Source organism: Vanellus vanellus, assembly GCF_965231255.1.
Source record: "Vanellus vanellus genome assembly, chromosome: 3".
In the NCBI taxonomy this organism is placed as follows: domain Eukaryota; kingdom Metazoa; phylum Chordata; class Aves; order Charadriiformes; family Charadriidae; genus Vanellus; species Vanellus vanellus.
Genome location: NC_138907.1, coordinates 45,203,481 through 45,221,568, shown reverse-complemented (window position 1 = coordinate 45,221,568; position 18,088 = coordinate 45,203,481). Strand labels below are relative to the sequence as shown.

At 36.3% G+C, this 18,088-nt stretch overlaps 1 protein-coding gene across 2 annotated transcripts in view; it reads right to left on the bottom strand.

Moving 5' to 3' along the window:
• ARID4B (AT-rich interaction domain 4B) overlaps positions 1 to 18,088 on the bottom strand; it is a 91,752-nt gene that overhangs the window by 24,195 nt on the left and 49,469 nt on the right. For both annotated transcript variants that reach the window (XM_082480378.1, XM_082480377.1), the window contains 8 exons: positions 17,368 to 17,447; positions 15,915 to 15,988; positions 14,945 to 15,090; positions 10,609 to 10,681; positions 9,412 to 9,506; positions 8,248 to 8,345; positions 7,769 to 8,036; positions 6,570 to 6,742 (listed from right to left, as the gene is read on the bottom strand). In XM_082480378.1, coding sequence (XP_082336504.1) covers positions 6,570 to 6,742; positions 7,769 to 8,036; positions 8,248 to 8,345; positions 9,412 to 9,506; positions 10,609 to 10,681; positions 14,945 to 15,090; positions 15,915 to 15,988; positions 17,368 to 17,447 — 1,007 coding nt within the window. The remainder of the gene's footprint in view (positions 1 to 6,569; positions 6,743 to 7,768; positions 8,037 to 8,247; positions 8,346 to 9,411; positions 9,507 to 10,608; positions 10,682 to 14,944; positions 15,091 to 15,914; positions 15,989 to 17,367; positions 17,448 to 18,088) is intronic.

Sequence of the window (18,088 nt, the reverse complement as noted above, 5' to 3'; positions counted from 1 at the left end):
CAAATACTGCTTATCATTAGTACCAAAGGACATTGTGAAATCATTAAACGGCTAATAATACTGCAAGTGTTCAAAAATACATACATGGCAGGTAATTCTCAGTCAATATAGAGATTTAACACCAACAAGCCCATGATAAGGGTAAGCATTTTACTGAATAGATGTTGTTAACATATGAAATAGCGCGTGCTATTACACCATTAAAGGAACTGCAATATCATGCAAACGTCTTTCAACCCACAATCTCTGGCACTAAACACCGCGTTGTCACAAAGCCCATGGGAAACCTAAGAGACAGGGTGTGATTTGGCACATTAGATCTGCCTCCTAGGATCCCTCTTTTGCAGCAAACCTAACCCTACTCCAATGCACTTTTCCTGACACACTACGCTGGCACACACAGCAGGTGAGATGGCAAATGCAAGATTATTTTTTCAGGAGTTATTCCAAAACTTGAGGAAGAAAGATTATTTCAATTATTGGTTCAATTAAGTCATTACAGTTAATTGAACCACTAGCAGAAATAAACGCCAGTGTAATTGACACTTCAAGTTTAGCAATTAGCTTCTATTTTTGTTTCCCTCCTTTTTCCCTTTTTCTCGCCCTAGAGCATTATTTAACCTCTACTTCACATAATACAGAACTAGAAGATGTCGAGTCTCCTTCATAGTCTGACTTTCTCAATCACAGCTATATTAAGATTCCCTTAAGTTTTAAGGCAGAGAGGCCACTAAGACTTGTACTTATGCCATGACACTAAAATCTCATCTTTAGTTAAACAAAATGACGTCCCCCCCCCAAATTCACCAGTGTTTGTCTTCCCTCTGCAGTTGCAAAGAAAACCTAAAAATAAAAGCTCCAAGGGCTTCTGTTCTATACACAGAGAAAATCTGAGTAAACACACAGTTATGATCCATCATTCTGAGGGAAGGGGAAAGACACTAACATGCTTTGAATCCCATCTGAGGGTAGTGTAGTGCACTTCAACCATGGAAGAATGTACTCTGTAACCCATGTTTTCCTCTGCTGCCACAGTGAAGGCAAATGAAATGACCTCACGTTATTGCTTCTCATCATTCAGCCAAGACTTTTTTTTTTTAAGTATTTGGAAACATTCCTCAAAAGGATAATGGATGGTTCAAAAGTCTGGCTGAGGAGTGCAGTACTTTCATTTTTATGGCACTGGTTCACACTCAGCTTGAAAACATCTAGTATTGGATGAATGTTTAAGGGCTCACCCATGCACGTAAGTCTCAGTGACAGCTACCATGGTTAATAACCTCTGTAGTGACCATAGGCTATGTAAAATGTGATGACAGAAACATTTTTTCCACATCAAAGATGCCTCCCTTCCATTCAACATGATGCACACACAGGACTGATACATTACACTGCCACTCTACGCTATTACTGTATCATTAGCAGTTTATTGCTGTACCAAAAGTAATCTTTATGTATGTGTATGTATCAGTGCGTATTCTATATTAAGAAAAAATAAATCAATTAGACTGTTTCTGAAAACATGGTGACTATTCACTTTCCTCCCAATACAAAGGCAGCTGGATTACATAAATAGAACACATATCACAAATAAGAGCACAGAAATATGTTCCTGTAAATGAAACTACCTAAGTACACTTCTTAAAAAAGTATTTTTTTGCATATACACCAGCAGTCAAACATTCAGACCAGATGTTGACACCAACTGTGCCTCCCCATTCTCCCAAGCTAATCAATTCCATATAAACTTAAATCAGGCTGGAGAAAGCTATCTTAATATATAGTTCTCAATAATAATCCAGAAGCTAGAAGATATGCCTTGTGTATCAAATCTCCTTCACTCTAAAACATTTTAACTTTCCTGCTACCATTTTAGATTCACCACCGTAAAGCTTTGATATGTCACTTTAACAGATAAGGAACTGAAGAAAACATTGCCTTTAACAATCTGTTATCTCCCATATGTGAAATGAAGCTTCTGTCTATTACATAATCTCTTTCTAAATTGCTTTCAGAAAATCCCCATCAAGTGTTTCCAGAAAATTTAACTCTTGTACAAATAGAAGCCATCACCAGCACAGGCACAGCAGGTAGTCACCCTACCCTGCAAGGGTAATAAACCCTAGTAAAACCCCTCACATGAAACAATGCCCATCTTAACATAGCTCTCAACTCCTGCTTTTGTTACTCCTAGCTCCCTCCTACTGCTTATAGGAGGTGAAATGCTATTACTGCACGTAACCATGTATATAACAGCTCTAAGGATTAAGATTTTTCCCTTGCACGTGCATGAATGGTTTAATTCCAGTCAAGGTTATTAGCCAAAGAGGTTTAGCATTTATGACAGTACCAATTCCCAGAAAACCATACCATGAAGACCTAAACCATCAGTACAAGACAACCAGAAATGTTTAGGTTTCTAAAGTATTTTTTAAGAACATTTGTTCATGCATTCCTTAGAGGATATAAAAAAGCAGGCAGTTTTCAAGAAGAAAAGAAAAAAAAAGAAAAGTTTCGTAAAACCAAATAAGAACTATTTGCGAGTACTGAAAATGACAGCCTGGTGAGAAAGGGCAAGGTAAGGATCCAGAGATAGCAGTACCTCAGCCAATAAAAAAAAAAAAAAAAGAAAAGAAAAGAAAACACAAGAATAAATCCTCTTGCAATCTTTCTGTACTGTAACTGGGATTACTTCAAAGAATTCTGCCCGGTCACCTCAAAAATCCAAGTACTACTAATATACAAGTCTGATGCAATTTTTGTTTGAAAGCAAAAATTATCTGGATTCTGAGCACTTAATCTTTCGGTTCAGTATAAAGTTCTTGACAGTGGCCTGTCCCAGGTGCTTTAGAGCGAAGTGTTAAAAAAAAACAAAAAAAACAACCAAACAAACAACAAACCAACAAAAAACCCTTGGCATTAAATTAATCATCTGGAAAAAAAAATTTTACTAATATTGGTTAAATAGCAATTAAACTACACTTCAGTTCACAAACTGTATCTACTATGAAATTTGTAAAGACTTACTTTTTATTTTATTACCTTATATCAAAACCCCCACACCTTTTAAAAATTCCACTAGGCTCCTGGGCCCAGTGTCTTGGGAACAGGTTCAACTGTCTACATTGTTCATTCTGTCAAAAAGCTGCCGGGTTCTCAATTTGTTGGCTTTGACTCAAGTCTTTGAATAGTTACAACAGTTAATGTTAGATGCTACAAAGGAAAATTGCACCAACTATACAATGCTACATTTGAAGACCATTACTTCCACAACATAAAGTTAGCAGGAACTTCAAAATAAGGAGGATTTTAAACTTGCTTGTTTATTCATTGACTAAGAATGAAGACTCTTTTGTATGTTAGGGAAAAGCATGGGTTTACAAAGCCATTTTTGTCAAGATCTCTCTGGGACAGACCAATGAGAAATAACACATTACTGCCTTTTTTTACTGTTTATATGACTACAATTTGCATAAAACTATCTAGCATGCGCATCTTCCACTAGCCACAGAAAAAAAAAAAAACACGCCAAGAAAAGCATGTATACAATAAGTGGCAAACTGCCTTGCAGTCTCTTTTCATTGTTCACAGACACACAATCAGGCAAGAAACAGGCACTCTGGGGAAGAAAGGAAGAGAACCACATTCAGCCTTTCTTCCTTTTCATCATATTGTTAAAGTCTGTGCAGAAGGGACCATAGGATTCAAGTGGTAGCAATCTCAAAGGGTTGAGACACATGGGATTGCACAGAGAAACAAATCCTGTGGAGAATAAACAACCTTGGCTTCCAGTACTACTTCCTGAGATCTGGAAGCTGGGAACTAGATCCAGTCCACGTAACAGAAATTCAAGAAGAAGAAACCTAGAAGTTTTTCTGTCCTTTTGGTTCCTTGTGTCTACGCACAAATAAGTTACGTGAAGATGCCCAAAATCCTAAAGACATATTCAAATAACAAACTCTACAAGTTTGCCTTGTATAATATTTGTTTGTTTGCCCATTTGGTTAGAACTGTGAAAGACAGATGATTCATAGCTTAAAAAAGGTTCTAGGAATACATTTTAAATACACTGACAAAAATTCAGTCCACAGTGACCTGTTTTGATTACATTTTGGATATTTTTTGTGTGTGTGATTAGTTTTCCATCTCCATAAATGCATTTCTCATTTGTATTTCAGTTCAACAAAGAACTCAAACCACAGCATTTCACCCTCTGTATAACCTTTGCCACCTCTAACCCATGAAGTTGGGGATAAGAGGAGTACAACGTCTACTACAACATCCCAACCAGCATACCAGGCTCACAAAACCCCTTTACGCATTTATGGTATAAACACTAAAAACGTTGTTTAGCATTTAGGATGACAGTGACATTTTTAAAAACTGGTTAAAGCTGACACAAGTGCATTTCGTACTTTGTCTAAATCTCTGAGGGAAGAAAGGAAAAGTAATCACGCTAGCAGCACTACCACAGTACTACTCCTTATAAATGCTTACAGGCTATTAACTGCGACAAATGTTTCATTTTTTAAGTTTAAATTATTCCTTGAAACATATCCCCATTAATGACCACATAACCACCTACATCTATTTTTAGAGCTATGCTTTCTACTCCAAGCAACTCGTTACAATCTTTCATGAATCACAACAGCAAAATGCTAGGTTAGAAGACTTTTTACTGGATGAGTGAAGAGAAGCAAAGAGAAAATCATTCACAAGTACAATTAGATGAACTGAATAAAATTAAGAGGAAATAGCATTTTCTACAGTTTTTTTGTCATTTTCATAAATAAAAAGAGAACTCAAAACATTTTTAATGTCATAAATAACCCAAATGGACATGAATCAGGATTTAAAAAAAAAAAGCAAACAAAAACCCACAAAAAAAACCAACCAAAACCCAACACAATAAAGGATTACTGAAAAGCATATGCATCTTATAATTTTATGTACCGTTTACTATAGCAGCATGGTAAGTATTAAGCCACTGCACTTTCCAAGTATATAAAGAAACACAATGTCACAAACAAACATACAATTTAGGCAACTTTAAAAACTGCTATTCTCTAAGCAGTGCCAAGTTTTTTTTAATTATATATTTTGAAAGCAGCATTGTAAAAATCAGCCTTTAATAATTCTGAAAAACTAGCAAACCTGTTATAATACAACTCATCTAGTTCACCTTAAAAGTAGCAAATGTAATGAATTCCAGCAATTCGTCTTTTAAAAAAGAAAAATTCACATAGTGTACAAATGAAATCACATCCATATAGAAAAGGCTGTTCTAACTGAGTTCAGGTAAATTTCACTTTTCTGTATTCCACATTTCTGAATTACAGAAATTGTCAATGTATTCTCAATGAAAATATTTAGGAAGACAAAAACATTTTACAGAAGTATCCTTCCAGAATCTGTTATATGGAAATCAAAACCCTTAATAAAATAAAAAAGAACTATTACCTATGAATCAGAAATTGATACACTGAACTACGTCATTCTGTCGCAGCTCTTAATGGGCCAGAAAAAGCATTAAGAGTTTATGATATTTAGATAGAAGATTAAGACAGCTGATCTACTAAATAGCAAAGATTGCTGGAATGAACAAGGGAATTAGTGGTCAGGCAACAGCTGGTATTAAGTTCAAAAAACCCATCCCTGATATACAGATTGCTGTGAAAGTGTAAGTAGGTGTCATTATCTGCTTTCCCTCTTGTAATAGCTTCTCTCTTAAGCATCCATGATTGTTTTTTGTTGAAGACAAGATACCATATTAAAAGAAACCTTCAATCTGACCTGTAATGGCCCTTTTTGTGTTCTTATCACTTGAAATCATACTTTATGAAGGTCTTAATTGCAAGAATATAAAATGTTAACACACTGGGGATTACTGAGGACTATATTCTGTTTTAAACTTCCTATTTTTTTTGCATGGCTGCCCAAACCCACTTGTGGGGCTTTTCTGCACTGAAACAGGAAAACCTGCCCATTCCATGAAGGACACGAGAGATCACCTGCATGCATCCATTGATTACACAGCCCTGAGCATCCCTATTACTTCAGTCTCCTACTTCCAAAACTCCTGTCTGAAGGACTGCCCAAAAGACTCCTGCCAGTATCATGCCTACTTAATGGCAAAGCTGTCAGTGAGTGATGCAAGGTACTTCCATCTTTTCCCGTGTTACCTATAGCACACCAGTGTCCAACAGCAAAGGTGGAAACCGCAAGTTTGTGATATACTTGTACCAAAATTAAGTAGACAAATACTACTTGCAATGGCTGCAATATTTTTGTCTTAAATCAAATAGTCATCTATGCTTTATACAGTCTTTTCTCACTCAGTTTATAAATACTTAGGCCTGGACACTGTAAAAAAATTATGCTGCTTTTAAAAAAAAAAAAAAGAAAAAAAAGAACTCCAATGGCCCCATGACAAAGTTAGGAATATAGGTCTCTGGAAGGTACTAGTCTAATTCACAACAGGGATGTCTGATTTGCAGTTAAAATTACAAGAGTTAAATTTAATGAACACACATCAAATGCCTTAGCTGATTATAAACAGTGTAACTTACCCTGATTTTTCTTTTTCTTCAGCGTCTGCATTTACGGTAGAATTTTCCATTTCTTTAATCTTCTCCTCCTCTTTATCTTCTACTTTGGTTTCATCTTCAGTTTTGACTACGTTTAAGTCCTTTTCTTGATCAGGCTGAGTATACACAGAATCTGGCAAATTTTTTTTGTTTCCCTAGGATAATAAAACCTTCAGTTAACTTACAAAGTGAAATAAAAATACAAAGGACTTAAGAAGAGGCAGACAAAACACAATGAAGGTATACGAGCAAAAAAATCTAGAGTCTAGGGCTTGTTCTAAAATTACAGCACCTCCGCTGTTTTTTTCTTCTGAAAATCTCAAGTTAAACATAACAGCCTTTGAAGTTGCAGCCAGTGTCCTAGCTAAGTTTGTCACAATGATATAGGCATGCTGCTCTTAGATCTGAACTGCAAAGCAATCCTCAAGATGAACACTTCACAGGGTATGTTTTCACTTAGGATGCGGGGATATCAGTACTAGCTCACCTGGTATTCAGCCCAGAGTCAGTACCACCTGACAGAGCAGGGCTGGCTGCCACTTACACGCAGAAGCATTACAGTTGTGTTGCACACTGACTTGAGGAGCCACACTGCTTCCAGAGCAAACTGTTAAGCTGCACAGTGCAGCACTTCAACTTACTGCCCTGGACCTCCTTTGCTAAAACCACTGAGTCAACACTGGATTTTGAAAAGCTATAAACATTTGTCTCTCTGGACCACCGAACTACATTAGATCACTGTGTATATCATATGGCCCAGGTCCTTGTAGAGCTTCACTGACTTCACTGGAGTGGAGAAGTAAACGCAAGATTTGTGAGGGCTTAAAAGCATGGCTAAATGGAAAATAAAAGTATCAGCACTGCAGTCAGCTGTGAGCATGCATTACCCAGATCAGGATAAAGCTGCATGCTAATTAGTCTCCATTTGACCTGGGAGGCCCCCAAACAAGTGGAATGTTGCAGCTGCTTAATAGCAAGTCAGACATTTTGACATCATGATCCCCTAAAACAGGCAACTAGGGATAAATATGGCTCAAACGTGTTGTTCTGAGCTAGGTTTAGAGCACGTTTCTGTCTTGTACATCCATTACGAATATTTCAATCTTGACATGAATTCATAGTAATCAACACACCACCTGACTTTACAAACAGGGTATAACATGAACATTAAAATATTTTACCAGAACAGAGGGCTTATCATTTTCTTTACTTTCATTATCATTCTCAGCTAACTTTTTTTCTTCTTGTTGTACTATTGCTACTTCTTCCTGCTTGCGCTCCTCCTTATCCACTTTTATTTCTTTTACATCCTGCTCTGGTTCTTCACGCATCTTCAATTCTTTTTCTTTTTCACAGTCTTTACAAGGCTTGCTTGTCACTTTCTCTGGCAATGCCATTTGAAATTCAATGTTAGCTGATGTACAATACTCTTCAAAACCATAGAGATATCTAAAAGAAAAAAATTGCTTGCGATAAGCAAGTTTGTTTCACAAAAGGACATGCTACCTAGCAGAAGCTAAACATGAACAGTATGTTTAAAACCTAAAAAACTGTATTAAAACTAAATGTTACGGACTTTACGCACATTATGACTACCACAGGACCACAACAGTTTGTTCTAGTGCTGTTTTAGCACAAACTTCATATCTTTATTACTTACTTTTTGTATGCACATTTAACATTATATCCTGCAGCTGAATTCAACACAGGGATTCCAAGGTCTTGATAAACTTGCTTCCACACTGCTCCACTTTCAATCTGTTAAGAAAACAGTCATGTTTTTCGAATTAACTCACTGACACAAAAAAGACTAAGTCGACAGAGTTTACAACTTCAGAAAATAATCATAAGTAATTTCCTCTGATCTATAAAATAACTATTGCACACACAGCGTGCAAATGGTAGTCTAATGTAACTTCTTTAAGTAATTTAGCATTTCTGCATTTCAGTAAGCCACAGCAGGCTTTCCTCTCCAGGTGGTGATAAAACAAAGGAAAGAAAATACAGAGATCAGAAAAATCAGTACATAATTTTTATTTTAGATTTAAAGTAATTCTTAACTATCAAAGCCAGAATTTTAATTACATTGGAAAGAAAAAACTCATTCAAAGCATTAACAATACTCAGCCCTGGCAGTACCGCACCAGATACAGCAGCTACCAGTCTTCATTATGTCCTTAATATGCCCTTTGGTGTCAAAGTTTTGTGACAGTGTGATATGCTCATTTCTAACCATCTGTGAAGGTAAAGCAGATGTACTGCAATACCCAAGTACAAGATCCTCTCTTGTATATCAGAAAGGTGTCACTGCACAAACATACCTCCTCAACTGACAGGCTGAATTTATGGGAAGCAGTCCAAAGCACTAACAGAATCTGCTTGGCCATGAATTCCTTATGTTTCAATTACTGCTCCAAGACCAATCCCACTAATGCCAGCCAGAACATTCTTCTATATACTGCCCAGAATAGACAGAATTAAGGGCCTCACATCGGACCTAAAACTAGTTAACTTGTCTTTGAGATTTTATTGAGCAGTGACTCTTCTCACTTTCTGAGGTAACAACTTTATGAGAAAAACATTTCTTGAAATATCACAAAAACACACATGCTGGCTGATTTTATGCATCAATAATTAAACATGCTGAGTAAATGCACAATTTATTTAGAATATAATTAGTTTCTGTTTCCCGTTAAAGCATGTTTTTTAGACCTAGAGAGTGTCTTACATAGCTGTAATATTCAATTTTCATGTCTAAAGCTCCTGTGTAAGATTCTTCTTTTATCACTTATGGCTCTAGAATACTCATGATACCAATACTCACATTATCAAATCCTCCAAGCTTGTGTACAAGTCTGAATAATTTGAAGAGATTCAAATTTCTATATCCTAATACAGGACGCTTGTTAATAGGAGTCCCTGTGAACAAAAGAGAGCTATTACAGTGTTTTGAAGTATTTTTTTTTTTTTTACAATAACGTGAAATCCACATCATATGCACTACTACACTATTAAATACAGTATTGTAAATCCCTCCCCTCTGACCACCTCACACATCTGGTACTTTCTCTTCATGAAACTAAACAAACTTAAGAGTCTTAATAACCCATTTTTCCCTGTAGTTCAGTAATGTAATTTAATTCATACATATGCATTCTTCCATATATTACTGAACATGCACAAATGATGCCACTTTTCTTGCTACCTATATAATACATTTTTTTTATTCTACCTGCTGAAACAATTACGTCTACAAATACCAGCATAGTCCTTTCACTACAAAAGAAACACCTTCCCAGGAACAAATCCCACAATGCCTCAAAGAGCTGAAACTTCTTATGTTACTGTACTAGCAGTAGCTACCACATTGTCATCGCTTGTGAACAGTTCCTCAACTCATCTTCACATGTAATTAAAGAGATACTTATTTAACTAGTTATAATACTAATTTAAATACAAAGACCCTCACCCCTGCCTCCACAGACATTGTACTTTTCTTGCAGTGTATAAATACCTGGTAAAGATTTAATATAATAAATGGCATTTGCTTTTAAAAATATTTCAATCTACCTTACTGACAATTCTCATGCATTTAAGTGATCAGAATTCACACAAGAAAATTAGCACAGAGTAAATGCTTTTTTCCACGATCCTAAGAAGTGTGAGGGTGGTTAAATTTTATTTTATTTAAGTATTTTAAGGTTATTATGCATTAATATGATTAAGGATATTAAATGTTTGAATATACACCCCATAAGTACATAGCAGAAAATGTACTAGGATATATGAGGTACTATCCATTTATTTCTGAAAGCAAGAATAAGTGACTGTATTTTAGGGGAAGAGTCAAGTGACAGACTTATCTTCTAAATAGTGGGGAAGTCAGAAGTGATGAATACAGTCTCACTGTTTCCAAAACTGAGCAGCAAAGCGCTACTAGTTTACAGACCCAATTCCTTAAGGTACTGCTAAGCAATACATTTATCTTCAGCTTCTACGAGTCAAAGATTAAAATGCCTACCTCTGTCTTCCATGAACTTGTATAACTGCTGAAGAAAGTTCTCTCGTTCTTCGGGAAACGGCTCTATTTCCTCCTGTTTAATGTAATGCACACAAGAAAATTATCAACATTTTGAGTTATAGTCCTTCATTAAGAAACATACACCAGTGATAATTTAGGTTCAAATGTTCAAGTTTGTTTTACTGTAGTCAGCAACAAGATATTATACAAGGAGACACATGCCATCAGTGCTATGCCATATGGAAGTAACTTTTATGAACTAGAAACAGTTTTTCAAAATCTATAAAACAATAACTGTAAAATCATATTGAAATTGGATTTTTGATTGACCACTGAAGTATCATAAATGATACCATAAATCAAGATGCATTCTCAATGCCGTCCATTTACACAGAAAGTCTGAGACATCACTACTAATGATCGAGAGATACCAGAAATCTCAGGTCTGTTTCTACTGCAGCTAAGGGACTCCTTGATGCCTGGATAAACTATGCCACTTTCAGAGATTAAATGAAAGAGAAAATGGTGCTTGCACTTTTTTAGGAGTTCTAATCCACAGAACTGGCAAATCGCAGCCAATGGCACTGTGTGCATACTGCCATGGGGTACTGGCTGAACATGTGGTGAGCAGCATCAATCCCAGAACTGAAATAACAATAGATATTCTGGATGCTGAGTTCATTGCACTAATAAACTTTTGTATTAGATTTACTTAGATTAGTAAACAGTGGAGTTTCATAACAAAGCACTACGTCTTATTTTATAACACCTCATAATTTCTTTAGGAAATGTGACTTGCCACAACCAGTGGCAATGAGATATTAATATAATCAGAATTCTTAGAAATTCTGATTACTAAGCTACTTCAAAACAATAAGCCAAATATAAGTTGATTAATTTTCTCCATACTTTTTTAATACTACCTGTAATGTTTCAAAAAATAACTAAAAAGTTATTCAATAAATCTAAAATAAATTATTTTTCTTTAGCATATTTTCATTCTATGTTTATCTTTTCCATTCTTCAACAGTCTCCTTGTACTAAATATTAAAGCTTCCCCTACCCTGAAGCAAGGTGATAAAACATACTGTCTTTGAAGTTATAGCAAGACAGTTGAGAAATCAATAGAAAAAGAATACCATTAAGAAACACAACAGAAGAAAAAAACAACACAACAACAACAACAAAAAAAACCACCCCACAGCATAAGCTGAAGTTACTTAGTAAAGAGATAGATGGCTGAAAATAAGGTCAAGGCAGGCTATAACTATTACCAGTGAGTACATTTTTTTCTTATTCTATACTTCCTCTTCTCCATTAAATGCACTTGGAGGACATATCACAGCAAACAAGCAAAACTTAAGAACCAGGATTCTCAATATGCTGAAACAGTTGTCATCTAAGTAGCATTATGAACAGAAATGCAATGAAATATTCCAGTCTTGCGAAGGCAATGCAAGAGGAAAGTCTCTGTGAGTGGCATCTATCTGGCATATACCTAGTATACCAGCAGAGCACAGAGCAGGCAACTTCAATGAGCAAGGACAACAGGCTGGGTAGAGAGAACTGCAACCAGTATACTAGATAAACTCTCACAGGGTGGGGTTTAGAAGTGGTTTTGTCAGGTTAGGTTAACGGTTGGATTTGATGATCTTAAAGGTCCGTTCCAACCTCAACAATTCTATGATTCTATATAGGAACATCTATGTATCTATAGGAGTGTGAGTGAAAAAAAAATATATATAGGATAGGAACATCTATATGTGAAGCCTGCAGTGACATATGTAGCAAGTTTTGGTTCGCTTTGCTTTTGTTCTGATTCATGGGTACCAGGACCACATGGATGGTCTGAGGGCCACCAGTCCAAATTTTACATGTCCTGGAAAGCACTAGAACAATCTTCATGCGGATAACAAAGTCCCAAGAGCAGGCCCACAGGTCCTGTGTGAGAAGAGATGCTGCTTGATAGCCAGGTGGTTACAGGCACAACCTAACTGAAAAAAAAAAAAAAAAGGGGGGGGAGGGGGGAAGAGAGAGAAAAAGCTGCAGAAACTACTCAAAGGTAGGTGGAGAGAAGGCACACAAGACATTGACCACTGAGGAGAGAGAACAAAAAGGAAAAAAAAAAAAAAAAAAAAAAAAAAAAAGATTTTGCCCTTGTTTTAGAAACCTCATAGTTCAGCAGATGACTGAAACATTAGATAATGGAGAAGAAATTGTGACAAGAAATGTCACAGTAAATCCCAAAATATTGTCCTAAGATCTTCATGTCTAGTACATGGAAAGACCAGCTCATACAACATCACAGGCAACTAAGAGGAGCTAAAGAGGAGGTGTACAAAGGCTAGAAGGTCAAATATTTACAAATGCTGTAGCTAAAGTCTGTGAGTTTTTCACCTGGAAGTAGTGAGCGAATGATCACTATACAAAGATTGTGTGTCAACCTGCATAGGTACAAGCCTGTCTACATTCATCATGCCCATGATGCTCTGAAAGTTCAGGAATTCTGCTGAGCCCAAGGAAGTATTCCTTGCTTCTCAAAATACTAAGCAGAGCATAGCCGCTTGCAAAGTGGGCTTTATAACTATTGATCAGAGCTAGATAGTCTCTTGCGAGCTTAAAGAAGCAGAATAAACTGACCATGGAGAGGTGGTGGAGTTTTTACTTCACACCTTTGCAGTCTGTCTACAAATCTTAAAATAAAGAAATGAATGAATAAAAGATGGAACACCATCTTCTGGTATGCCAGAGCCACAATCTCCAGAGAGGATGTATTGAGATAAAGACCATAACAACCATTTAAGATCCAAACCAGTTCAGTTTCTCCTTTACAATTCCACTATTGATGGGAATTTAAGTCTACTGCATTACAGGAAGTTCCATAACAAATTAGAGAACAGCCCTCAAAACTTAGTGAGAGAAAGAGTGATAATGGGCAGACACAGATTTTGAGTACCACCAGAAGGTACAGAGGAAGTAAAAGATTCACAAGTCCCTCTTCCAGCCTGACACCCAGCTGTGCAATAAAGTTCCTTCCACTAATTTTCTTCTTTCCTCTTTGTCTTCATTTTTTTCTGGACAGGAGGCTGGGAGGAAAGAACAGATAATTAGAAAACCAAGCACAAGGTAAGACTCCAGACTTCCAGGACAAAAGAGAGAAGAAAACTGGAAGAGGAGTGCATAGGCTAATGCCTTGATTAAAAGCTCTTTTGCTTCGCTCTTTTGCTTCTTCACATCAGGGTAGACAGCAAGATAGCTTGTAGTGAAGCAATTCTCAGTAGAACAGGATAAGAGAGAGGTACAACAACTCAGATTTCTTGGCAATTATCTAAAGGTTTCAAAATATCTCACTTTTCAACACTTCAAAACCAATAAACTCCATTGTCTACAGTTAGAAGCAGGGAAAGAACAGCACAAACTACTTGCAATATCTGCTTTACAAGAGGACCTACAGCTGTAGGCCTAGCATAGCAATTTGGGGGCAGGAAAGAGTTAAGATAGAAGGGGAAGGAGGACAGGGTGACAGAGACACAAGGGAGGAGGAGACAGCATGGCAGTCTAGTTTGGTTTATTTTTTAAATATGTCAAGAACGCAGGTCAGTAACAGCTTAGAGCTGCCTCTTCAGATGGAGCTCCTGTGTAAAAGATAGCAAACTTCCGTGTAGCTTGAAGTGCATGCTAAAATCACAGGTACGTACTGGGGTAACAGCTCAATAGCCAGGAGAAAAGTTTGTCACCATTTATGTGAGCAGCTATTTACAGTAGCATGATTTTAGCACGCACAGAACTCGCTCCATGGCCAAAGGGGAAAATAAATCAACACAGTCATAATATACAATAAAACAGATGCAAGACAAACTACAGAGGGAAACTACGCCCTTCTGCACACTACAACAAACTGCATTATCATAGAAGGGCAAACAACTGTTTATTTGGAGGAAGAGTGAATTACACCAATATCTACCCTTCTTCAACCTGCTCAGTCCCTCATAGGTACTGCAATCCGTTTTGCCGCTGCATTAAGATCAGCATGGGAAAGATTCTAAATCAGGACCTTCCTTTGAGTTTAAATTTCTATTTTTCATTAGTCCCTAGTGACTCAGTCTTTTGATTACATGTTTTTGCTTAGTGACTCAAAGATATTTGTCAGATTTTCAAGTTGATATTTTCACATTAACTGATATTTGTTGAATAAAGATTTTGAAAGCTGAGAGGCAATAATGTTGCCTATGTTAACAATGTTAAATGTTCCTAAATGTTAAAAAGACCTACTTAAATATTACACTCTCTAATTTTTATCAACTGTGTATCTATGCCCTTTACTAACTTCACTTGCCTCTTCCTCACTGCTGTTATCCTCTTTTTCTTTTTCATCCTCTTCTTCTTCTTCAGCTTCACTACTGGAGCTATCTTCTTTCAATTCTGTTTTCCAGTTACTAGGAACAGTTCTGTTTTTACGGAATTCAAGGGCTTGGTCAAAAGCTGTAAAAGGACCAGCATTTGTTAGCATGGCAGGAATTATCAGTTTGTCCAAATGTTTAAATCAAAAAGAAGGAAAGACTGCTAATTAACAACTCCGCCCCCAGATTCAAAGAACCTCAGCAACAACCCTTTGTTGTCCATCCTTATTTGTCTGGCCTAGTGTTCTCTGCACATCAAATTATTCAGAGCTATTATTAGGTTTATTACCATGTTAGTGTCTATAGACACAAATGAGGATCTTCTGTATTAGAGCATATACGACAATTTAATTTAGAGCGCCCCTATTCCAACAGGTTTACACCGTGGTTTACATATAACAAACAGGGAAGAGGAGGAGGAAGAAATAAGCACAAGCTAATTCTAAGAGTTTGATGGTACAAACTTAAACTTTCAAATGAATCCACAATTCCAGTTTCTTGAGAGTGCATAAAGGCAACTTCCTTATAACTATTTTGGGTACTATGGTGAGACTAACTCTATGGAGGTCTAAAAGGCTGAATAAGAAATAACCTATAAAGCCAGTGTGCGCTGCATGATTATATCCTTTGTTTGGCATGTCTACATTTAAAACAAGCGCAGTACAGTGGGAGCTTTTTGGCCGGGTTTTTTTTTGTTGGGGTTGTGTGGTGTTTGTTTTTTTTTAAAAAGTTACACTAGATTTTCAGAGGTGTTCTCCTTCCATATACTATGCTGTAGGAAAAGATCCTGTATTTTAGCATTTTTAATACATGAACCAATCTACCACAAATTTTGTCCAATTTACATAACAAACTAAGTACACTAAGTACATACACACGTGTTTTCTCATAGAAAGTTATTTTTACCTTGTTTTAACAAAGCATCAGGCTTTGGTGAAGTTTCACTAATCTCCCGAACATCTTTTCTTGGCACAGAAACACTAGATAATTTAGAAAGTGGTAAAAAAAAAAAAAAAAAATTTTAAAATATTTTAAAGCCAAATTAACAGTAGAATACAGAGCTGTCACTAAGACTATAACACACTTACTAAACATACAGAAGACGCATAAGAAGTACATTTTGATGATTCTATACTATTAGTCTGGTACAGTATTAGTCAGTTAGTGGATTATAAACAAAACTTCTAATAAATTTGGTTGGATCATCCATATGCATTCCTTGCATAATAAAGAAAGAATTCTTCCACTAACAGGTAGTTTCTGGAATGTCCCAAACATGTATTACTTAACAAAAACCTTGTGTTAATTTAGCAAGTAACTTCACTCACAAACAACAAAACCCTGCCTTGCTTAAAACATAAAGGAGTATTAGTATAAATTGTCAGTATGAAATGAAAGACTTCCAAATTGAAAGAACAAATCACTTTTTAATTTCTACTGTGGCTATATCCAAGGAAGCAAATCTGAACTGCAGCTTTGGGGGGGGTGGGGCATGTGCTTGTGTGTGCACATGCTTATGTGTGTTTCTCCAGTGACGTGCATTGATGCCTAAGTAACTATCAAATAGTAAAACAATAGCCTAAGTAACTATCAAATAGTAAAACAATAGCCTAGACATAGTAAGTAATTAAACCACAAAGAAACCGTTAAGTATTTCAATATCCTTTCTGCAAAAGCATTCTCTTAAAATGAACCAAGCACAATAAATAGCTGCAATTTTTAAAATAAAAACTAAAACCTAGAAAAAAAGAATTCTATTGTCATCCATCAACCTCCCTCCCTGACCAACAGGAGCTTAAGAACCATACAAGCTTGGTTTTCTAGGTTTCTCTATTTTCTTTCCTACTGTGAGTAGTACTACAGCTCTTTTCAAAGAACATGATAATATGCAGTCATAGTCTAGACTGAGATAAACATATGCCTTGCTACCTCAAAAAAAGAATTTCTGTGTGCGTGTGGTGTATGTCCATGCATGCACGCACCCCCACCCACCCCTTCTGTAGCTGGATAAGATTATGGCCACTTCTCTGAAAAGCAGTGCTCTATTCCAGCCAGAACAGGAAAGAGATTCAGGCCATTCTCTAAGTCACGAAACACTGCTTTGTTTGCCACCACTATAACAATGAAATGAAAACTAAGGCAGATAGATTTATGCATCCCATTATTAATAATGACAAAGTTCAAGACTAATTTCATCACAATGTAGGCGGTTAACAGTTTTCTAAACATTAGAAAAACCTTGGCAGAAACTTACTGAGCTTACTGATGTTATTAATACTTTACCCAGAACATCTCATACTACATTTCACTTGACTGGTATAGATATTATTCAATTATCAATCTCTACATTCCTACTCACAATTTGCCATCCTTGAAAGAGCGAACGAGAATATTGTCTTTTTTCACTGCAATATCATCACTACAATCTGGACAAACCACCTGCAAAGATATTACAAATGTAAAGTTTAGAGAGAAAAAGAAAAAACAGGAGAGTAATAGTATATACCAATGCTTCTCAAAAACCTTTTGTGCTCATTTCTCTTTAGCAACACTGAGATTAAAGCAACGGAGATCCCTCAAAACACAGGAGTGATAATCTCCTGAAATTACTGAATGCCCGAGTTCGTGCTCGCTTCCTGGAAGGAACTGACAGCTGCTGCCAGAGATGTAAGTAAGAACAGCATTCTTAAAAAAATAAGTACCTGTCATGCCACTACAGCTTATTTTACTCCTCGTCCTAAAAGGACATAACTTCCACCAAGTGCTGCCACCTGAGTTAGAGACCTCTTCTGAAAACTTAAAGAAATTGCAAGGATGCAATCACACGTGGTTTCAAAAACAAAGGCATACAGATTATGAAATGAAATTTTATAATGGAGGATTCGTATGTTATCTACCTAGGAGAGAGGAGTGCTTCAAGTATGATTATTATAAGCTCTTTAATTCAAGAAGTAGACTAATCAAGTCTAGCACTGAGACAACATATTAATTATCTGTTGCAATTTTAAAAGCTATTTAAGTTTTGTTAAACCAGTATACAAGTTGCTAGTTCCAAAACTTCAGGAATTTAATTTAAAAAA